Here is a 24,902-nt window from a genome sequence, read left to right as displayed (position 1 = left end):
GATAAAGATTGATTGGAATACAACTACTACTATTTTCAGATAAGGAAAAATTGAAGTTTGTTAGAGAAGAAATGTTGGCATTCCTGAGCATCAATCATCCCTGTCACGCACATGTCGATCTAAAATTTTTAATGACCTGAACTTACCACAACTTGATGAAAGGAAAAAACTCCACATGCTCATGCATTTGAGAAAACAGATTTCATGTTTTTTCCTTCTTTTTTTGGGGTTGGTTGCCATGAAGGAGAAAAATAAAAAATCATCAGAGACCTGCGTGATTAATCAAATTCCTTATTGAGGGATTGCACTTCCCTCCTGTTCATTACATTTGTGAAAGATGTTAAGCTCTTACACTGAAAAGAATAAATAAACTCGGATGAAAGTGAAAAATAAAGAAGAAGAAAGAGGGAAAAAAATCTGCAGAAATCGGTTGATTAGGCCATCTTTGCCTGCCATAGCTGTTGAGATCAGAGCAGTCACCTGAAGCAGTACTCACCATATGCTACAGCTTTGGACCAAAAAATATATATATAAATGGTTGTGGAAAGGAAGAAATATAGAGAGAGATGATGAGGCATAAATTCAGTCAAGATTATACAATTGAAACTTTTCAGCAAACCACCAACGGTTATGATGGTGTTCTCTTAGGTGGTTGGGCTTTCTGAATGACTGACCCCAGCTTCTGTTTCTGTGGAGGAATGCTGTATTGTCTGTGAATCTGACACCATCACAGTTTATAGATAGGAATTAGCACAGATAAATGACAAAAATACACAATACATGCAAGCACATTACAACCTATATTTCGAACCCCGGAAATAAGGAATAATGGATTATCATGTTACTATTTACAACTCTACCCTCCCACTCAAATTACGCATCAAACTGCGACGACAATTCTCAGGTAATCATGTTAATTTTGAAGAAAAAGGGGTATTGTTAGAGATAATTTAGCCTGTTCCCTGGATGTTGTCAAGTGAAAATTTCCTATACTATAACCATACTGAATTTTGTAGAAGAAGCCAAAAGTGATTTAGCAATGGCCGTTCTCTATTGTTATTTTGGTTGCCTTATGACTGCCGTGTATGTATGTATTTTAATTGTTGTTTTATTTTCAGTTATTTAGAAGTTTAAGTCCTAATCTTTAGGAAGTTGTTGGTTAGTTTGTTTCATGCTGTGAATCATGGCCAAAATGTACGACCATGATCTTTGTTTTCGTTTGTTTTTCAATTTCTATTTATTGTAATTTAGTTGAATTAATTAATGAATTCCTTCTGCATCATTTCTTGAGTTTAACCTTTCAATAGTTCTCCTACTGCAAATTATTGTCAGTCTTCTAGTTGTTTCTAGATTAAAAACTAACAATTGGTATCAAAGCAATCTTCTTGAGGGATCTGTGCTAGAGTACGACACATCATGGAAGCAGAGGCCAATTTTTCATCAATTGCTTTATCTATCTTTAATGGAGATAATTACCAGATTTGGCAGTACGCATGGAAACTTAGTTGGAAGCTTTAGATCTTTGAGAGGCTATAAAAGAGGATTAAGATATCCCAACCTTATCGAATAATCCCACCATGGCTCAAATCAAAGCTCATAAGGAGAAGAAAACGAAGAAATCAAAGGCTAAGGCATGTTTGTTCACTATGGTGTCACAAACGATTTTCACAAGAATCATGTCCCTTAAAATAGCAAAAGCAATATGGGATTATTTTAAAGAAGAATATGCAAGAGACAAAATGATAAAAGGTATGCAAGTTTTGAATTTGATAAGAGAATTTGAGTTGCAAAAAATAAAGGAATTTGAAACAATTAAAGACTATTCAGATAGACTTCAAAGTATTGTAAACAAAGCAAGATTACTCGGCTCTAAATTAAATGATTCAAGGATTGTAGAGAAGATCCTTGTCACGGTGCCTCAAAGGTATGAAGCAATTGTTACAATCTTAGAGAACACTAAGGATCTGTTAAAGATATCCTTAACATAATTGCTTAATTCTTTGTAGGCACAAGAGCAAAGGAGGTTTATGAGGCAAGATGTCATCATTAAAGGAGCTCTAGAGGCAAAACATCATAGAACTGAGAAGAACAAAAAGAAAAAGAAGAAAGGACAGAAAGAAAACAATGACTTTACAACCTCGAGCAGCAACAAAAGCAGAAATGGAAATTTCAAAGGAAAATATCCACTCTGCCAACACTGTGGGAAGAAAGGCCATTCTCCATTTAGATGTTGGAAAATACCCGATGCCAAATGTTTCAAATGCAATAAGCTCGGACATGAGGTTGTGATATGAAAGCACAAAAATCAAATACAGGAAGCAGATGCTCAAGTTGCTAACCAATAAGAGGAAGATCAACTTTTTGTTTCCATTTGCTTATCAAGCAGGGAATCAAGTGAGAGTTGGTTGATAGATAGTGGTTGTACAAACCACATGACCCATGATTGGACACTCTTCAAAGATTTAAAGCCCATAGCAATCACAAAGGTTTGGATAGGAAATGGTGATCACATTCTTGTGAAAGGAAATGGAACCATTGCCATCTCAACAAACAAAGACACAAAGACAATCTTAAATGTTCTCTTTGTACTTGATATTGATCCAAATTTGTTGAATGTTAGTCAACTCATAGAAAAATGATTTAAAGTGTCATTTGAAGACAAGCATTGCCTTATTCACAATGCAAATGAACAAGAAGTTTTCAGAGTAAAAATGAGATACAAAAGCTTCTCATTTGATCCAATCGATGAGAAGTAAGTTGCTTATTCCACTGAAGAGAACGTTACTAAAAAATGGCACAAGAATGAATGTTGCTGATAAAGAAAAATGAGTTGTCAGAAAGATTTTTAGCCAGATCACTTACCGAATTGTCATGCTTGTCAATACGGTAAACAAAAATGGAGACCATTCCCAAAGTCAACTTGGAGAGTCACTCACAAGTTGCATCTAATCCACATAGATGCATCTGGTCCTCAAAAAACTATATCATTAGGAAGTAGTTGGCATTACATTGCTTTCATTGATGATTTTACAAGATTGTGCTGGATTTTTTTCTTAAAATTCAAGTCAGAAGTGATTGGAGTGTTTTGGAAGTTTAAGAAAATGGTGGAAAACCAAAGTGGCTGCAAAATTCAAGTTCTAAGGTCAGATAATGGAAAAAAAATACACCTCAAAAGAATTTAATTTGTTTTGCGAGGAAACAAACATAAAACACCAGCTTATTGCTCCATATACTTCGCAACAAAACGGAGTTAGAGAAGAAATAGATGCATATGGAGATGACCAGATGTATGCTTCATGACAAGGAGTTGCCAAAGAAGTTTTGGGCTAAGGCGACAAATACTACAGTTTTCTTATATAAAAGATTGCCTACTAAGTCATTGAATAATAAAACTTCATTCGAGGCATGGTATGGCTATAAACCTTCACTCAATTTCCTTAGAGTGTTCGATTGTGTGTTTCTCTCACGTTTCACAGGTCAAACGTGATAAACTTGACAAGAAGTTAAAACTAGGCATCTTCGTAGGATACAATTCCTCCTTTAAAGCCTACAAGGTGTATCAACCTCAAACAGGGAAGTTAATTGTTAGTAAATATGTGTTCTTCAATGAAGATGAGAAGTGGAACTAGGAACAGACACAAGAGACATCCATAAGCAAGCAGAAATCAAGTCTCCCCTTCTAAACAACATAAGTGCAAGCTCTTGAACAATGGCAAGAAGAATTGGAAGATGATCCACCAATTCGTGGAACAATACCGTTCTATGGTATCTATCAAAGATGCAATGTGGCCATTTGTGAACCTACGGGTTATGAAAAAGCCATTAAAAACCATAAATGGAAGAAGCCAATAGAGGAAGAGATGTCAATGATTAAAAAAAAAAAAAAAAAGACTTGGGACCTTGTTGACCGACCAAAAGAGTGGAAGATTATTAGAGTAAAATGTGTGTTTAGAACCAAGCTAAAAGCAAATGGTTCCATCAACAAATACAAGGCTAGACTTGTAGTTCAAGGGTATGTACAGATTTTTGGGGTTAACTACTTAGACTCTTTTGCACTCATGGCTAGATTGGACATTATACGACTCTTACTAGCAATTGCAACTCAAAAAGGCTAGAAGGTGTTTCAGCTAGATGTCAAATTTGCATTCTTAAACAATGTATTGCACGAGGAGATTTATGTGGAGTAGCTCATAGGATTCATGGAAAAAAGTGAAGAAGAGAAAGTTTACTTGCTTAAGAAGGCTCTATATGGCTTAAAATAGGGATCGAGAGCCTAGTATAGCAGGATAGATGAGTATTTATCGAGTTTAGGCTATGAAAAAAACAAGTATGAAGCTACTCTCTATGTAAAACATAAGGAAAATGAATTGTTCATAGTTTCCCTTTATGTTTATGATCTCTTAGTAACAGGAGACAATGTCAAACTGGTTGAGGAGTTCAAAAGAGAAATGAAGCAGGTCTTTGAAATAACTAACCTTGGATTAATGACATACTTCTTGAGAATGGAAATTAAGTAAGCTAAAGATGAAGTATATATATATCATAGGAAATATGCCAAGGAAATACTTAAGAAATTTCATATGGAGGATTGCAAAGTAATAGTCACACCAATGAACTAAAATGATAGCTTAAGTAAGGAGGATGGGATTGACAAAGTTGAAAATTGTGATTTTAGAAGCTTGATTTGTTACCTAATGTATCTCACTGCATTAATACCAGACATTTTGTTTGTTGTGAGTCTTTTATCTCGTTTCATGCATTGTGCCAGTGAATTACATCTAAAAGCGGCAAAAAGAGTGGTGAAATACATTAAAGGAACAATCGACTTTTGTGTAAAGTTTAAGAAGAATCAGTGTTTCAAGTTGCAAGGATTTTCTGATAGTGATTAGGGAGGATCAGTTGATGACATGAAAAGTACATCTGGGTATTGTTTTAGTCTTGGTTTAGGGATTTTTTTCATGGTGCTCTAAGAAGCAGGAAACAGTTGCACAATCCACTATAGAGGTAGAGTTTATTGTAGCTATCAATCAGGCATTATGGTTAAGAAAATTTTTATGTGATTTGCACTTGAAGCAATGGAACATGTAAGGACGACCCCTAAACGAACATGTGATAGCCTCACAAAGCACTCCTCCATTGGACGTGTGGCACGTCCAACCCTTTGTCCGGATGTGCATAGGAACTGGCATGCGATACACACCTCCTCTATTCGGATGCTTAGTCCAGACCCAATGGCTAGCGTCTCAAACAAGATTCTTGACCGTGTTTCATGGTCAATCATTAATTATCTTGCCAAAAGCATGCTTGACAGGACCTTCCGGGATCACTTCAAGCGACCTGCCCTACGCCGCCTACAGAGTGAAAAGACAAGAATGACGACAAACCATCCCTCCAACAATCTCTGACAGCCGCCTGCAGGGTAATGATGGCTCTACCACCCTCTAAACACCATCATGACAACCAAAAAGTCTTTCCACCATTTCAAGGGACAATGCTCTTGGCATTATAAAAGGCCCTCACACAGTAAAAAAAGGTAAGTATTCCTAAGGAGAATGGCCCCGTAAAACTAACAAAACCATCATATAGTGTGTCCGGACATCTTTTACAAGTCAAAGGAAGTAAGTATCATCTTCAGTTGAGGAGGCGCGTACGTCAGGCAATTGCAGTGGTCCCAATAGCTTCAGCCCTCAACAGAACAGTACATAAGTTCTTATTGATAATCAAGCCGCAATTGCAATTTCTCACAATCTAGTCTTTCATGGGAAGACCAAGCACTTCAAAATCAAGCTTTTCTTTCTAAGGGAGGTACAAAAAGAAGGAGAAATTGCTCTCATTTACTACAAGTCTGAAAATCAGCTGGCAGACATTTTTACAAAACCACTACTTGTCAACAAGTTTAAAGCTCTAAGAGAAAAGCTCGAGGTTACAACACCTAATGCAAAGAGGAGTGTTATTTTGGCTGCCTTAGGACTGCAGTTTATGCATGTGTTTTAATTGTTGTTTTATTTTTTAGTTATTTAAAAGTTTAAGTCCTAGTCTTTAGTAAGTTATTGGTTAATTTGTTTCATGTTGTTAATCATAGTCAAATGTAGGACCATGATCTTTGTTTCCATTTATTTTTCAATTTCTATTTATTGTAATTCAGTTGAATGAATTAATAAATTCTCTGTACATCATTTTTTGAGTTTAACTTTTTAATAGATCTCTTACAGTAAATTATTGTCAGTCTTCTCATTGTTTCTAGATGAAAAACTAACATCCATAGTCTATACCATATGTTGAAGATATAATACTTAAAAGCGCAACGGCAGAATCTAACGTGCACCGTGGGCCTCTCCATGTACGGCCACTTGACTGCATCCCCACTTCCCAGAAACAACCATCATCTTGATACTGAAACCACATGCCGTCACTGTTAGTTTACACTTTGCTTCTCTGGCATGTCTTTCTACAGACCCATGATGGGTCATTGCTTAAATCGGACAGCTCACCTCACATGGTTGGGCTACCCATGTGGCCCCCACCCCCACCCCCACCCCCCAATGGTGCATCTTAGACTAAAGCCTATGTACATCACGTGTATTGCATATGAGCCAGTAGAAAACAATTTAAATATCAATTCTAATATCAACTCAAAGGCAATGGATGTTAATGCATATATATTTTTTGCGAAAAAAAAAAAGAATAGTCAAAGTAGGTTACCAGTAGAAGAGGGAAAAGGAGGCCTTGATGTTGGTTGTAGGGTTGGAGGAACAGGAGGAGGAGGATAGGTGGGGAAGGAGCCCTCCATTTGCGTAGGATAGTAGAGATAAGAGGGTCCTTGAACACGGGGCGCCTGGGGTCCTGAAAATGTTCCCCTGGAAGCTTGTAAAGAATATCCGTAATAATACGGAGAAGCCACAGTAGAAGATGACGCTCCGTAGAGTTGATGATAGTATGGTTGCTGAAGTTGTGGGTTATACAGGCTCTGCTGCTCAATCAATAATAATGTCACAACCGTTGGCTTAAATTATTTCTTATTCCTAAAAAGAAACATCTATGTAAATCTGTGTGCGCGCGAGAAAGAGACTCACTTGGTGGTACCCATAATCAGGTGTATAGGTTGCGTACCTGCGCAAGAGCAGCATTTAATGCTTGTTCAGTAAAGCAGTTCAGATTTATACACACAATAATGAAATTTAATGCCTGAATATTAGCCTCTCAGACCATATACAGGCCTCGCCTCTGCATGTTACATCCTCTATTCCTCCCATTTACAGTTTACACCTATTCCCAATAAATTTCACCTTCCACCGGTAAAATGAAGCTAACAACACAACACATATTTTATTCTTTATAATTAAAGCCTCTGGGCAATGGGTACGCATTTAGAAGATAGCATTGTGCCCATTTTGAATGAAAGCGAGGCTCACACGTGACAGGGGTCCCGTCCTTGGAGCCCTATCAAAGGTCAGCTTGGAATGCTGCCGTATGGGACCAACATTTTCCTCGTAACAATGATAACATGTTTGCATAAGGGACATCTGATTTATAATATATGATAATAAAAAATAATATATGCATCCACGTCAGCCCAGGGCAACAACCATCCCCGAAATTTTTTTTTGAAAAAAGGAAAAAAGAGAAGAAAATTCACATCGCCTCCATCCAATATGGCAAGGAAATGAGCTTCATAATGAAAAAGAAATTAAAACAGATAAGGTCTACTGACTAATCATGATTCACGATATGATGACGTGGTTTCGTTAGTGTGATCCCACTGAATTCAAATTTTTTATAATGTAAATTTAACTGTTCACTAATTGAATTTTAATTGGATAGACTAGAAAATTAACAACCATTCCCGCTTATTGGCTTTACTTTTTTTTTTTTATGTCGGCCCCATTTCTTACATCCTATATCTTGTTGACATGTCATATACTGTGATAGTAACAGGTCATATTTTAAAATATTATTTATGCAATGGATGAGAAGCTAGTCTAATCCACGTGTTATTTCAATGCAACTTAGAGTCTTAGTCAGCATAAATGGGCCGGCCATAACAGAGACGTGATGAGAATCATTTGGCCGTTTTGTACTCAACTGAGGTTTCAGACTGTATAATATAATTGCCTTTTCAGCCTTTTGAGTCATTAAAGTCAATGGTTATCCAAAATTCGGCTGTAAATTTGCCTAATTGGGGTTCAATAGTGACGTGCGCACAAGCTAAGGAACGCATCATAGAGGCATCCACCACAACACGTTGGATGGGTCCGCTGCCACGCATTGCCAGCTAGGCTTGTGCACACCCTTTCCCCACGTAGAAGTCATTTACTCAGTGGATTTTGGATTTATTTTATCCACGTTTGGTTGCATGGGCTCCACCAGATAATTAAAAAATATAAGAATTAAATGAATGAAATAAACTCGCCCTCTTGTGTTTATGTCTTTTTATGCCAACTACATTGGGGAAAGTTTTTTAATAATGAAAAATATCTACCATGTGGACCATTTTCTATGGATATCATAATTTCGGGTGATGGTAGCATTATTAAAGGGCAAAGAACTCACCCGTAAGGTGGATAAATGACCGGAGGCGGAGGTGGTGGTGGCGGCGGTGGAGGTGGAGGGGCCAGTGGTGCCGGAACTCCGCTGAAGGATGATGCACCCTGGGATGCGCCTGCGTGATAGGGATTGCCACCTTGATTTCTCCCTGTATTAACAACGAAAGAAATCATAAACGAATAATGGATTTTTTTCATCATTCTCGGTTGTTCAAATTAGAAAGAGAAAAATATATGTAGCCCAACCCATACATATTCCAGAAGACAAAAAAAAAATGGAGAATAATAATAAGGGTGTATGGACCTCGAGGTGGTGAAGGGCGTGGGCGTCCCAATGAAGCAATGTTGCAATTGGCTCTTCTCCCATCTATCACAGGGTTCGGATCAACACAAGCTCTCCTTGCCGATTCCGGATCACGAAAAGTAACCTATTCATTAGGAAACTTGATGAACACCGTCGCTGCCTCACAGATACATATAGCCTATAGGAAGCAAATCCAAAAGACGATTAAGTAATGGGGGAAGGAAAAACTTACGAATCCGTATCCTTTGGATTTTCCGGTATTCTTATCGGTGATGATAACAGCTTCAAGAATCTCTCCAAACTGCTCGAAATGTCTTCTCATTACATCGGTGGGCGTCTCCCAAGCTAGCCCCCCAACAAAGACTTTGGTAAACGTGGTGTCACCGAAGGGTGATCGATAATGCTGGTAAGCCATGGCGTTTAAATCATGAAAATGATAGATGGGTATTCTGATTTACGCATGAAATCTTGATGTGTGGATCATATAGTTAAAAAGGAATGGGCTGCGCTGTGTCTTCTCCGCCACCTCCTTTTCACCCCTTGCCCCTCTAGTTGTGCCTCTACCTCCATCCCTCATCTACAGTAGAGGAATCATTGAGAGAGAGATAGACAGAGAGTCCAGAGACGTTGTTGTTGTTGTTGTTGTTGTTATTTGATGGGCTGTTTGAAATGGAGGAGGTTGTTGTTTAATTGAAAGGAGGGGGAAAAAGGGTTGTGGGGGTAGGAGAGAGAGAGAAAGGCCGACAGCTGCAAACGCTTATTTGCTGTCTATGAGAAGGGGGTGGCTTTGTATATCGAATGACAGCTGCGTGACTCCGCACTTGAGTCTGTCCTCCCTGTCCCTGCATTAATATACCCTCCCACCCTCCAATCAATACTCCTCTCCCATCTCCCCTTTAGTTGTATTTATGTTCTCTTCTCCATGTTTTCTTTTGGCTTCAGCCTTGCTCCTTTTTGAGTTCTTCTTAGCTCTTAAAATTTACCATCCACCTTCTCAATTATATTACTGACTCGTATTTTACTTTTTATACAAAGTGGGTGAATGTCACTTGCAATTCTGACCCTTCTCCAGCGTGGGGTCTCGTGATGGACCCTGGCAATCATAATCAGGTTGCCACTTTTCATTGACAATGGTAAGTAAATTATTAAATTGATTTGCTCCATGATCAAAATAACAACTGCCATAATAATGTTGTTGAGTATTAGCCGGTGAGATAAAGCAATAACTTCTAATCAATCGACGCCAATTCTTGATTTTATGCCAAGAGTGTATATACTTCATGGGAATTTAGGTTTCATAGCTGTCTTATCATTAATTGAGAAGAAAAAAGAGAAGGGAAATAAAAAAACAGGGCCTAAATTTTCTCCCCTTCCCTTGTTAGTTTGTTTGTATGTGTGAGGTGGGGGAGATATAGGAAATTATAGAACCTCAAGAGTAGTTAATTTGGCAAATACTTATCAAACATTCCCACATGACCCCATGTTCCTAACCATCCAATCAGAAGATGTTACAAGGCCAACTTCCAAACAACAAAAAGAAATGGATCGCACAGTGCAGAACTAAAAACCAAATCCATTTTAATACTGCCAATATGGGGAGATGGAAATCCATGTGCTGACTAAAAAGAAATGGTGGGCGGCTTTGATGAAATCGAAGTTTGGAACTGCAGCTGGAATTATATGCGAGGGATCATTCTTTAGTCAATCATATTTAAAAAAATAAAAAAGGTTAATTTGAAGCGAACCTTGTGTCCTTTAACCGTTAATGGAGGACCATTACATTGTCCCAAACCCCATGGATCCCAAAAAATATCCTCTTTGGGCTTATGACTTTGAAGGATTCTCCCACACCCCTGCTTGGAAATTGGAACTACTTGTTTGTCATTTCAGTGATACAAAGGGTGGTTTAAGAGACGTTGAACTTTTTGGCAGTGACGCTGATGCCACACGCACACGAAGAGAGGAGTGAGGAGTGAGGGAGAAGCAGGTCATTTATCTAGCTTGTTGCCAGCGTTAGGGACGAGGAGACAGCTATAAGAACCTCTAGTTTTATGAATACTGTACAAGTCCGTGAATTGGCAGTCCTCCCCACGTGGGGTCGTGTCATGCTTTGAGAAGAATGAGCTGGATTTCATCTACTTTCTTTTACACCTCGGATACACCTCTTCCACCCTCATATATTGGATGACCCACCCACTAAGCTCTACCTCCATCGGCCAACAACTCCCACCAATCAATGCCTTTTAAAGCCGCGCTTTCTCTGCAGGCAACTCCCCCCTCTCGACCCAATTCAAATTTGCTTTGAGCATATAAAGCAATCTCTGAAATTCTTCCTCAAAGTCTACTCCTTATGGTAGTCATGCTCAGTTGTTCCAGTCCTTTCCACCTCAAAAGAACCCCCCATTTTGAGTGGTGATGTTCTCTCCCTGTAAGTTTGAATCAAAAGCTCAATCTGTTTCACTTTCCCAGGATTCTGCCATGCTTTTCTCATCATTTCATCTCTTTGCACTCAATTCTAGCTATAGTTACTGGCAGATGGGGTTCCATCGGACCAGGTTTTCTTGTTCTTCGATGTCTTGGTGTGGTTTTTGACTCAGTCCTATTCCCAGATAGTCCCTTCCTCTCACCCGTTCTGACTTTACCTATTAGCCCATTAGTTATTAAAACCTTTGAGCGCTATTTTATAAAAATGTAATTATAGTACACAACTAAAGCTTATTACAGCTTTAAGCTTATGGAAATTGGTGAAAATTTTAGGCCCCCACCGGCCACCAGGCATGGATGTGGCTTTCAAATACGCTTTTGGATTATGGATTTTTGGGAAACCAGCACAGATGCTGGGGGACTGCCGTATCTAATTTCAAGATGTCATTGCTTTTTAATGGAAACCTATATTGATCCCTACAGCCCATTGGCCATCCTCACTATATTTCTTTGTTCCAAACGGTGCCCGACATGACTGCTGCATATTCGTTGCCCCCACTTGTCGGGAGGCTACAATTGAGTCAATAGGCATTCATTGGATAAAAGTTAACCATACATACGTATCACATAGATTAGAGGCTAAACAAAGATGACTCAGGTTACATTCACAGCCTGTCATTACCATTGATTAACATGGGCAGTCCGGATAAGGAATTATTGGGCAATGGCCATGACAGTTCCACCAAAGTTGGGGGTGCAACAGGGGATCCTTGGTTATGTTTTGAACAGCATCTTGGCTGCATTGGCTTATGGGCTGGCATGCCTCCCAATAAAAATTTGACATTTGGAAACAACTCAGACCATCGTTTGGATATATAGGGTGCTGTGTCTTGTCCAGTCCCTTTCTAAGCCCCCAATTATCTCAGGTACCCAAAACAATACTTTAATGACTTATTTCAATTATCCTAGCTGTCCATCCAACTCTACACGAATATTTATTGACATAGACTTCCAATTTCACTTATTATAATATCTTGAAATAAGTTTTTCTTTTTTTAAATGAAAAATATTAAGGATTGAAACTTTTGGGAAAGGTGGAAGCAGAAAGCTATATTTTTACAGGTTATTTGAGTTTTCTATTAATCAAGTTCTTTTAGTTTGTGAATTGACAAATGGGTATTGACTTCATATAGCATACAGCTATGTCTGACTATTATCAATATAGCCGCTAGGATAATCTTATGTCCTTAGTTATCTTATTGGATTTCTTATATGCTAAAAATTTATTAGGCTTGTATCCACAGATAATACTGTGGCATTGAAAGGATGAAAAGAGGCCCAGATATTCCTGGCTCAATATTGAAGGTTTTAGCATTGGATAATACTTTCTCCTTGTAATGGATATGAGAGATATTCCCTCCCTGAGATAACTGTTGTGCAAATCATGATAAAGAATGATAATGGAGAGAAAAGAATAAGAAAAAAACAAAACAAAACATACAACAATTTAAGTGGTTCTATATCCACGGGTGAAGACAAAAAAAAACTTTCGCTATTATTAAAAGAGATTACAACTCTTAAAGCTCTCAAACCCGAAAGCTTCAATTTATATCTAAAAAGAGACTTACTATTTTGATCAAAATTTCTTCCTATGTTTTTTTCTAATTACAAAGAAAGTTTCTACATAGGAAACTAAGAGTATAATTGTTAAATATACTTTTTCTTAAAATAAAAAATCTTATAATAGGATTTTCCTCTAATAATAGGAAACCCAATTTCAAGAATACCTTTTATTATGAAATTATCAATAACTTTCTAAATTGACTCAAAATACAATTTGAGATACTTTCCAACAATCTCCACCTTGATTCAAATTCTCAAGATTCAAAGAAAAACTCGAAAGTCTTCCAAGTTACTTTACTCTCATACCCCACAGGAGCCTTTAGAGACTACTAATACCAATTAAATCCATGTAATGCTTGAACTTAATCATAGGAATGAACTTAGTCATCATATATGTGGGATTGTCCACCGTAGAGATTTTTTCACTACAATAGCACTTTGTGTAATCACATCCCCAATAAAATGCATTCTGATATCAATATGTTTGATCCTCTCATGGAACATCTTATTTTTAGTCAAATGTATAATACTTTGATTGTCACAATACACAACCATCAACTCTTGTTGCAAGCTTAAATTATCAACCAAACCCTTAAGCCAAATAGCTTATTTCATTGTTTCTATAGTTGTCATATATTATGCTTCAATGGTTAACAAAACATCTGTCGGTTAGGACTATTTTCACCCTCATTACATAAAGATTCAAGAAAGCAAGAGAGCATTTTCACACGGAGGGAGCATGATATGTTGGAAGTTTTTAGCATGGGCCTACATAATCATGTGGGCTAACATTGCATGAGGTCCATTTGCTTACACTTCCTCTCTTAACATTGGTGAGCCCATTGGGTCCAAGGTTTTCATATGCACTCTAAAAAGCTAAAGGTTGTTCCCCTTTGCAGTTGTCCTTTGTGTTGAGTTACCAATTTTCCTTTCATGTTCTTCAGGGAAATGCAAATTGCGATAGGGGTTGAACCCGAGACCTTCCACTGAATCAAACTCTAATAACACATTGAATTATTAACTTTCCTAAAAGTTTAAACTTACAAGATTTGAATTCAACATGTATATCATGTTCCTTATCGCTTCAATCTTTGATAATATTGATATTACGACACCCTGCATAGCTACTATTATGGGCATTGAAGGTAAATTTTTTGTTTTCTATGACATACTCCAAATTTCAAATGAGATATTTGTTAATATAATTGTAATTACTATTTGTTTTGCAAGTACATGAAAAAACTTATTTCTTGTGTAAGAATTAGAGTATGTTTAACAGTGATTTACGAAACGTTTTTAGCTTCTTCAATATTTAAAAAATAAAAAATTGTAAACATTAAAAAAATTAAAAACACTTCATAAAATCACAGTCAAATACACTCTTATTAACTTATATTTACCCTTCTTTTTCTACTCTCTTTAGTTCAACTGAAATTGTTCTATTACTAAAGAAAAGTGAAAATTACAATGGTCCAAATCTAAATTTATTTTCTCAGGCATTTTAGTGGAAAACGACAGGCTTTAAAAGGAAAAGTAAACCAGACACATTCCAATTAGGCCAACTGGCAGCAATTTAAAACTAAAACTTATGGTCAATTACACACTAATGGCTTTCTTTTTTTCTTGTTTATAAAAGTCTAATATCTGAGGCATCAATTTTTGCTGGAGAAAATATCTAATATCTCGATGTGATACAATCATTCATCCATATTCTGTGACATCATTAAGAATTAATTGACTGTAAAAATAAATAAGCTTTAAGATAGAATAAAATGAATACATGACTGTAAGATACCAATGTATCATATTACGAAGGTATTAGGAAACTTATGGATGCCTTCTCTTTGTAACATATGCCCAATGGGCTTGTACTAGGATTGGATTCATGGGCTTATGGGAATCTGGGCTTGTACTAGGAAATATGATTGTATTGCCATTTGGTCAATCTTTTTTAAGGGGGCTTATGGGTTCAAAAAAAAGACTTTTCTTACAAAGCTTAGATGGGTTTTTCGGTGGTGTGCCATTCGGCCATCATGGGCCTTGAAATCAAAGTAAGATGAATTTTTTCTTTTTCTTATTTTTTTTCCAGAAAAATACTATGAAACAAAATATTTACAAATTTTCTTTAAAAAAAAATAACAATAGTCTTCAAATCAAAATTGTTACAGAAAAATGAGAATAGATAACAAGAAAAATAAGAACACACAAATTTACATGAAAACCCCTAAACATGAAAAACTATGGACAAAGAAGAACAAAATCTATTACGTCAAAAATTGGTATAAAATGGGAGAAAATTGAGTGGCTATTGCATAACCCCAAAATACATCAAATTAAATAATAAAAATGAATATAAATGTATTTTGAAAAAAAATTAGACCTATTTATACCAATTTTAGATAATCCAATTTTTAAACCCATTTATACCCATTTTTCAGACAATCCATTTGGACCCTCCATTTTCATACTTAATTTCTACCATTCATTTAAAAAACAAAACCCTAAAACCCTCTCTTCCTCCCCTTTCTCCCCATTTCTCTTCTTTTTCTTTTTCTTCTTCTCCTCCTCCATTTCTTATTTTCTTTCTTTCCCTCTTTCTCTCACCATATCCACGCCTATCCTAACCAACAACCACCTCACTAGCAACCAGTAGTTGTCTCATTCCACCATCTCACTATTTCTCTCTCATGGAAAAAAAAAACCAAAAACATGTAGTGAACCATTCAATTCAATCGATTCAATCGATTCATCAGTCCAAACTTTGGTTTCGATGGTTCAAGGTTGATTCAATAGGTCATTGGCTCAAAGGGGTGGACCAAATAAAAAAAGTCATCAACCGACGATCAAACCGACCAATCTGATATGGTTTTTAAAATAATATATATATATATATGCAAGAGTAATAAATAAAACATGTATCGATCCGATCCCTCCACTATCAGGATTGACCTTCCAAAAAATCTCATAATTTTTTTTCATCACATATGTATAATAAAATAATCTACTATTCTATTTGTTTCCTTATAAATAAAATAATAATTATAAATATTTAAATATAACTTTTTAATATTCTTCATTAATAACATAATAAAACTAAAAATATTTGTTTTTATTATAACAATCTATTATCTAGTTTCTTTCAATTTCTAAATTCAATAATCCATTGTTGATAGCACACCATGCCTTCAAGCCATGTTGCAACTTCTTTCAATTTTCTCGAATCCAAAGCTATTGGGCCCATATAAGATATTTCAATTTTAAATTGAATGCCACCTGTACATATATAATGAACAGGTGACATCAGTCAAACAGGCACCCTTAACAACTTCTTTAAAAGAAAAAACTATCAAACCAAAGGCCAATCGATATGACAAAAAATTTGTGAGAATAGTTTTGATATCTTCGAAGTGTACAAATATTAGCAGAAGTGGTTACAACACTTTCCAATATTTCCAATTTTGAGTCTTCAATTTTAATTTAGTCATCACCTTACTGAATGGTAAAAAGAATTTTATCCCCGTGAGAGAGACAGCATCACGCTGACGCTTCCCTTTCTCTCTCTCACGGGGATAAAATTATTTTTACCATTCAGTAAGGTGATGACTAAATTAAAATTGAAGACTCAAAATTGGAAATATTGGAAAGTGTTGTAACCACAGAGAGAGAGAGAGAGAGGGAAGCGTCAGCGTGATGCGTTGGTGTTAGCGACTAGGCATTGATCATGCGATGATATCTGGAATGGGGTCTCCGAGCCACACAAGTCAATTGTTAAGAAAGATTTTTCATTTTTGTTGTCACCTTCTCAACCTCTAGCATAATTGTGATGGTCCCAGAGATGGGCTTCATGCGCAGTTGTTTATCCAGAATACAAATACCCATCTTGCCACGAGTGGAATTCTGTCAGATGCAATGCACCGAAGTGCCTAATCAACTTACCCTTTTTGAACGCAATATGATGACAGTCCTCCCACACTCGAAGAGCCACATAGTCCTTGCTTATGGAAGCTTCTTCTAGCTTCATCTTTTCACCCGGCATGCGCATTTATTCAAATGGACCTTTTTAGCCAGGAATTATGGACGCCCTACCTGCTAGCGCAGTGGCAATCAAGATAGGTACAGTGGGGCTGAATACAGCTGATCCGGTACCAAGTTCAATGTACAGGAACTCTTTGAATTGGGGCCTGATTCAATTGACTCTTAAGCCATTTGATTTGTTGTGATACTGCATATCACTGGACTATATATATGTAGGGATATTCTAGTTCAGGCTTGTTGAATTTGGTTAATTAATTTGAGGAGATGGAAATTTTGCTGCTGATATTCCATGTTTGGAGTGTTGTAGCTGCTATCTGTTTACGCCACAATTCTGCAGAAGGGGTGAAGCCCTGCAGACTATGAAGTGTGAATGATCCATTGGGTGTGCCATGTTATTTCCTGAGATCGGATCATCAGGTGACTTGCCTCTCCTTTAATATGTTGATATCATCTAGAGGTTTAATAGTAGAATATCATACTATGTAACTATCCCATTCCCATTCCCATTCCCTCTGCTCCAGGTACATGTTCAGCCCAGTGTGCAATGTGCATATTAAATGAATCCCTATGATACAGGGACCCGATTCTTCCTTCTTCAAGTCTACCTTCTCTTCTCATAGATAATGTTGCAAGTAGTAGGTGCAACATTTAATGATCCACTTGCTTTTATAATGATCATTCTGTCCGTATGCTGGTTGTATTCTCTAGCTGATTTAGAACTTACCTTCTGTGTAATATTCGCCTACAATGAGCTAAATGTCTAAAGGGGAATGATGTGACAGACCTTGACATCTAGCTTAGATTTGAGTTGAGCTACAATCCATACAAATATTTCATGCAAATTTATGAAATTATTTACGTCTAAGGAATAGCCTATCTTACCCAGGTTTCTGTTTGAAAATGGGTCTTTTCTGGGCAAGTGATGGGATATGATATATAATGGTCCAATTTCCTTGTGACTAGTGACATGGTTTTTAGTGAACACCAGTCATAGATCATGGTCCCGGGCAGATGAATCCTAATCTTTTGAGCAACCGCACATATCCATTCCATAATGAGATTGAGGCGAGCTGTGATATGACCTAAGATGAATAGACAGCCATTAACCATTGAGCTGCAGGACACATACATCACCATCAATCCAGGAAATTTTCTGGAATTTTCCCACGTCAATGCTCTGAATTTATTCTTGTCTTTAACCTAGATATGATTAGAAAATAAAGATGGGTGATATTTTCTAAATAGCGTTTCAGACTAGGTAATCGCCTAAACTGGTAAAGAACTTAATGTTTTTTTAAATAACGATTGAGTCGAGTCCACTTTTAATTTTGGCCCCACAAGATGACTGATTGTCACATTTGAACCCGAGTATAATTATTTGACAAAGCAAAATCAAAGGGACGGGTCTAAGAAGTTTGCAAAGTATGTAATTTGAGGAGTGACATGAAGAAAATACCATGATCTTCATTGTTTTTTCATCTTCCAAATTTCGAATATATAGGCAGACATCGAACTTGGAAGTAAATAAAAATGAAAGTTTTGGGTCACCTGTACATCCGATTGCACTTGTTTTGGCCTCATGATGGGATTGATTGCGTCAATGAAATATTTGCACGCATTGCTTGTCCCATATTAGACTCAAAAAGAGGCTTATGGTGCCCATGGGGCCTGCTGAATTATAACATTCTGCAATTCCCACTCTTTCACACATGATACCTCTACAAGCATAGCAGCCACCCTTCAATTACTAGATGTCAAACCGCCTAGGGTTTCTTTAAAGACAAAAGGTATTGGCAGTCCTGCCACTCGATTGTGATATGGCGACAATAGTCACAATACCCGTTAGCAGAAGTGATTGATATGGAATTATGGATGCATTGATTCACTTCACCTTATCTCACTATGGGACATGTAGCCATGGGTTCCACCCTAGCTACACGCCTACACCATGTGCATAGAGCTTCGATCCTCTCGGCCATGATTTTCCTTTTTTTTTAAAAAAAAAAAATTCTTTTCACACATGAAGCATGTAGCATTCCCATGTGGTTAATTGGTGTATTAATTCTACAATTCGCTACATTAGCTTTGATCCAATTTTTCATCAAAACACATATATAATAACATTCTAGGGAAAATGGAGTATAACCACCTAAGTTAGAGCCTTTTGATTGCTATTCTTAGAAAAATATGATTCAAAATGAAATAAGTTGAATTGATTAAATAATGCATCTTGAAATTAAAGTTCTATGTTTTTATCAATGACACTCCTTTAAAAAAATTTCAAAGCTTTAGAGTTTGAGATAAAGAGGTCTTCTCTCTTCCTATCCTTTTGTTTTAGAAATGGAGCCGCTCAATAATCTTTCAAAGAAAGCTATTGATGGTGAGGTTTTTTTTTTTTGTCGGTTTTTAAGGTGAGAGGGGTGAGGAGGTGGATGCAAGGCCACACAAAGTCAAATGATATATTTAAACTAAGTGTTTATATGATTTAAAGTTATTTTAGATTGAAAATTAATCTGGAAAAAAGTAAATTGATCCAACTTAAAAAAATATTTGAAATTGTGTCAATAAGAAGAGTGACTAATATGGACGATTTGACTCCTGAGTTGAAATGCAAGGTTAAAAGCTTTCAACTACTTTTTCTTTCAGGGCTCTATTAAAAATAAAGTTTATTTGGGATAGTATAAAAGAAAGATTTTGCTAAAGACTGTGTTATGGAAAATATGATATATTTGGAATGGGGGAAAACCGACTCTAATGGATGAGACTTAAATAACAATAGAGTATCATTTGAGGTGGGAAATAAGAAGAGGTGAAATTTTGAAAAAATAGGTAGTGTGGAGATAAACCCCTTATGTATAGTTTTGTTTTCCTTATATGTCTTAACATCATTAGAAGAAGCTAAAGTGACACATGTTTGGGATGCTCTTGAAAGGGGAGAGTCACTGGCATCCTTGCTTTCCTAGACACTTAAATGACTCTAAACTAAATAACATAAAGACTCTTTTCTCAAAGTTTTAAGGAAGGTTTACGAATGAGAAAAATGTGGAATAAAGTGATAAAAATGAATTATAGAAATGAAGTCCTATCTATTAAATCTTGATATTTCATTCTAAGGTCAGTTTATGCAATTCATTTCCCCGTAGCCATTATTTAGAATTTATAGATCCATCAAAAGCGAGTTTTTTTTTTTTTTTTTTAAAGCCAGTTGAGGCAAAATGTTATTTTTGGATCAACTTTAAAAGAGAAGGTGATTGATGCTGAACAGATATATCATTTGCAAAAACAAAGTAGAATAAATTGATCATATTCTTCGTCGTTGCACTAAAGTAAAAAAATTATATATGAGTTTATGACAACTTTGTTCTTTTTATTCACCATTTCATAAGTCTTTCAAAATTAGAGATACACTTTTAAATTAACATAACTTCTTTGTTCGAAGAAAACGTGAAATTGTTAGAAGAGTTGTTCCCTTATATATATTTTAAAATAATTTAGAAATATATATATTGAAAAACAAGAAACAAGTGGACAAACACTAAAACACTCTTTCCTTGGCAATCTCGTGTTATGGGTCAACTTCTACATAAAACAACGTTTAATACCTTAAATTGATTTGTAGATTGGGTGAGAAGTAACTAAGGAAGCAAATAATTATTTTTTATATTTTCTTTCTCATAACACTTTATTATAGTCATTGTATACATCACATACACATGGTATGACTTCTTTTATATAGGTCCGGTGAGATCTAGCTATAGTTATTTTCTACATCTTCTCTTTCTAACAACACGCTTTCATACCCATTGTATGCATTACATATATCTAGTGTATATGTATATTACATTTGAAAATTGTCTAATACACCGATGATGAGGAATTTATGACTTACAGTTGTCAAATTCCTTTTTCTTTCGTTGGCTTTTCTTCTCCAACTTTTCTTTGTACAAAAATATAATCATACGTCGACAACTTGATTGATGCACTAACGTGGTTCTTCTTGACATATTGGCCTTCGGAGGGCCATTACAGCCCAGTGATGAAAAAGGCCACATGCTTGAATGTGGAGTGCAAGTAGAAAAGAAGAGGGATGGGGACTATGTCGTCTGCTAATTCCTCAAAGAGAGAATGGAAAATGCCCTCACTTAAACACATCACATGCATTTGGGGCACTTGAGGCTTTTTATGGGTGGGTGGACCTCACACTGCCATGCCAATCAATGGTTGCAATCCAATCCAGACACTAATAACAGCATCCGAAAAGAGACTGGTGCTACTTTTCTGGACTTTAGTGAATTTAATTTATAGTACTGAGTATTGCTTAATGGTCAATTCTAAGTTGATAAAGCTCACAAGCCCATCTTGGTCACAGTCATGAGCCTAATGCCCAACCACCCACTAGTTTGTGAGGGCCGGGACGACTTCCTATTGTCAATATCGAGGGTGGATGTCGGGTCATCTCCATGCATGTAGACCAACTCCCCTATTGATATGTCCATCCAAATTCTATTTTTTTTTTCCATATCGAGTGGCTTGTAATTATCTTCAGGACCTGATTAATAATTTCATAATGCTACAGATATGGTAATCTGAAAAGCTTGATGGAGGCTAGTGTTGATACAATACACAAATGAGGGAGTCTTCATTATAGACGAAACAATTGCTGATTGCCATTTATTGTAAATAATTTGTCTTCTTTTTCATGAGAGATCCAGGGATGGAACCGTTTCACCAGTTTTGGAGGGAGGCATCAACATGTGATATGAGGTTGTTAAGCAGGAAAGATAAACCATGCGTGTTGATATCAAGCGGAAACCAGGCAAAAAGACAGAGAGGGTCATGACTGCATCGACTCCTTTTCCCTCAAAACCTCTCTGGTTTTACATTTTCTTTTTGGGTTAAATCTTGGCCGCTGCATGATTGGTATGAGGGAAAGCCCCTTGTCATAATCTGAAAAATCGAATCGCCTTTATAATTCTGGTTGCCTAGTCTCAAATCATCATGGTTGGACATGATGACAAGGACAGCCCCATTATCACGTAATCTAAATTTTACATAGGATTAAATATTTGATCCAGTTTGGTGGATTTCCAGTTACTCCAAATCTATTCATTTAAAAAACCAGCGGTTCGTCAACTAGTAAATTAAGTATTTAACAATAAAACAACTTATTTTAAAAATAAAACTATCCTTTAATAATTAAAATTATTAGGAACAAAAACGTCTGAAAAATGAAAACCAAGGAAACCATGTCTCACCGGGTGACTGCTGTCCCATCGATCACAAAAGGCATAGTGGATGCAGTGCCCTGCCTCACGGGTGCGCTGCAGACTGAAGGCCCGAAAAGTCATAGTGGAGAATATTATTATATCAATCATAGTCATAATAAAAAAAACATTTACATTGTTGTATTTTTTATATAATATATTATGATTATCTACAAAACCGCGTCGAAACCACATTCGATGATTCTTATGTTATCAATCATGACCCTCTTGACATACACAGAGAAAATATTTCAAACAAAAAAGAAAAAGTAAGGAAAAAGAAAAAGATTAGAGCGATTCCCATTTGATTATCCGCGGCTTTGGCTTCTCCTTTGCCTGTAACTTACACCGACCTGGTGTAAAGGCATTGCAAATGTGCTAAAGCCACCTAGTATCAAGCCCAAAGGAAAATTGGAAATTTTCTTGAATTAATTTTTCAATCATGGTCCAAACTGCCATGATCCCGTTTCTAGATTATTCTATGGATTCATGTATTGGATTTGGTAACTTCTTTTATTAAATAACAAATGGAACCCACTATTCTCACGTGAAATGTTCTGTAACTTTTGACCCACACAGAGAAAAGCTGCTGCCCCAAAACTCTCCCTCTCGCTGATTGGTGTTCATCGTACTTCTACATGCACACATTTTTAAGTCAAAGGGACGATGAAGGGTTTAGCATTAATGGAAGTGTATTTTAATCTGTATGTGAATAAATGCATATAATGCTTACACTTGACTTTTAATGATCGCAGTTATGGTTAATTTTAAAATAAACTGCATGATCACATTAAATATTGAGCACCTCATATAGCTGACACGCTATGAGTAATTAAACATTACCGACCGTTGCAAAATTTTTTCAATTTAAAATGTTGGGTGCATCCTCGTAATGGGTGACACGAATTTACAAAAGTTGAAGCATGGAAACAAGTGACACTCCCAACATTATGATTGGCCAGAATGAGATGGGATCGCGGATTATGAGCGTGAAAATTGTAAGCAATGTTAATACTCAGGAGGAACCCCACCGTCGAAGCTTTTGTGGTTTACTTTAGACCCCACAAAACCAACAAAATGGAGTTCAATAAATAGTGAAGCTTTGGTACGGAGGTGAAGTGCTGATGAAAAACATATTGGTTCTCTGGTTGGGACATTTAAGGATTGTACTGGAAAAATGTAGGCCACTCTGTATTTCAATAACCGTCAACGTGGTTGGTTTACTCGGTTACGTGAGTGGCCACTGGGCAGTGGGGTGGGTTGAGCTTGAGTCAAGTGCGGGGAGAGAGATGGGAGATCCATTCCACAAACGTACTGAAAATGTAGGCCATTCTTCCCATATGGATAATGTGATACCCTCGTCTTAGGTGGCCACACGCAAGCAATGCGTCTGCTTGCGAAGATTAGTAATTTCGAAAGAGAATTTTTAAAATTGTAATTTTCTTTAGTGAGTTAGACAAATTAGCAACAAGATTAGCAATTTCTTTCAAAATTCTTACTCAAATGGAAAATAAACCATCAAGTAAACTGACCCTTCCAAAAGTCGTTCCATTCTGGGTCAGACACTTAAATGGGACCATGATGAGTGATGATAATTCATAAATTAAATGTGGTTTAATTAATGGTACGATATTTTAGGATGCTAAATGATATATACTTGTATTTATTAATTATATTGTTTGCTTGAATTCAACGGAAATAATAATAATAATAATTTCATTCCAAATAACCCAATTATAAAAGCTGTAAGCGACAGCTGTGACAGAATTGTTACTGTGGAAGGATGTAATAAGCCAGGGTGTCTGAACTCCATTCTGATTGCAGCAGTCAAATTTTCAAATTGAATAGTAGCCTAGGAGGCTAGGTAGTCAAAGAAGTGAACACATCCTAATCTTTTTCTGATACCTTTGTGTATAAATTATTTGGATACAGTGCTTTTCAACTTTTTTATTTCTGTAATATTTTTTTTTTTTTATTTTACTTATTGTCTCTTGAAAAGTGATAACAAAAATAAATATATAAATATTATTTGAAAACAAAAATTGACTTGTATATAATATTTTCCTGTCTGGTTTTAAAACACAAAACAGTTCGTACAAATAAATAAATTTATTAAGTTTCAATAATGACTAATTTTTCGAATGAGTTTTAGGCTTATGACAAGGACAATATGTGGGCAATGTGAATTCTATCATCTGCACATGTCATTATTAGTTTTATTAGTGGACAGCAGCAATCGATGTCGCATCCAGCTCTCTCAGGGGTCAGGGGTCAAATATTTTAATAATCTATCCTGTTAGAATTAGTATTACCTTTGGAATGGAAAAGAAAAAAATGAAAAGATTTTATTATATGGTTTCGTCATAAAAAATGGTAGCGTATAGAAAATAGGAAAATGAGACTAGAAACGTGGGATGATCCATCCATCCATCAGGGGCAAGTGGCGGTACAAAATTTCAGGCGTGGATTTTGTCTGTTGTCTGTATAGGTGGTGGGCGGAGAAAAGATTGAATCCCGTGAAGACTTGGAATTCTAAGCCGCGTTCACCGCGCCAGAAGAAACAAAAAAAATAACAGAACCAACAAGTCACGAGTCAAGAAACAACTCATCCAGTAAGCAGTGTACAGATACTCTCTCCCCACCCCCACCGCACCTCTCATTTCATTATTTCACACACATGAGAGTTGACACTTGAGCCCTTCACGCACC

At 36.5% G+C, this 24,902-nt stretch overlaps 1 protein-coding gene and 1 long non-coding RNA gene across 3 annotated transcripts; one reads left to right on the top strand and one right to left on the bottom strand.

Moving 5' to 3' along the window:
• Positions 1-252: 252 nt before the first annotated feature.
• Positions 253-9,643, bottom strand: LOC117907325 (RNA-binding protein 38). 2 transcript variants are annotated; one of them, XM_034820832.1, is made up of 6 exons: positions 9,080-9,643; positions 8,848-8,971; positions 8,551-8,692; positions 7,074-7,110; positions 6,703-6,967; positions 253-718 (listed from the first exon to the last, which is right to left on the bottom strand). In XM_034820832.1, the coding sequence occupies exons 1-6, from the start codon at positions 9,260-9,262 to the stop codon at positions 645-647; spliced, it is 825 nt and encodes a 274-aa protein (XP_034676723.1). In that variant the 5' UTR covers positions 9,263-9,643; the 3' UTR covers positions 253-644. The 2 variants fall into 2 exon arrangements, with proteins under 2 accessions (XP_034676723.1, XP_034676722.1); XM_034820831.1 differs by having other exon boundaries at positions 6,703-6,970; positions 9,080-9,642.
• Positions 9,644-16,616: 6,973 nt separating this feature from the next.
• On the top strand, positions 16,617-17,710 carry LOC117907491. The gene is made up of 2 exons (XR_004650009.1): positions 16,617-17,346; positions 17,451-17,710. It is a non-coding gene; the product is annotated as an uncharacterized LOC117907491 (long non-coding RNA).
• The last annotated feature ends 7,192 nt before the right edge of the window (positions 17,711-24,902 follow it).

This window comes from Vitis riparia, chromosome 18, assembly GCF_004353265.1.
Source record: "Vitis riparia cultivar Riparia Gloire de Montpellier isolate 1030 chromosome 18, EGFV_Vit.rip_1.0, whole genome shotgun sequence".
Classification (NCBI taxonomy): Eukaryota; Viridiplantae; Streptophyta; class Magnoliopsida; order Vitales; family Vitaceae; genus Vitis; species Vitis riparia.
This window is presented reverse-complemented; position numbering and strand designations above follow the sequence as displayed.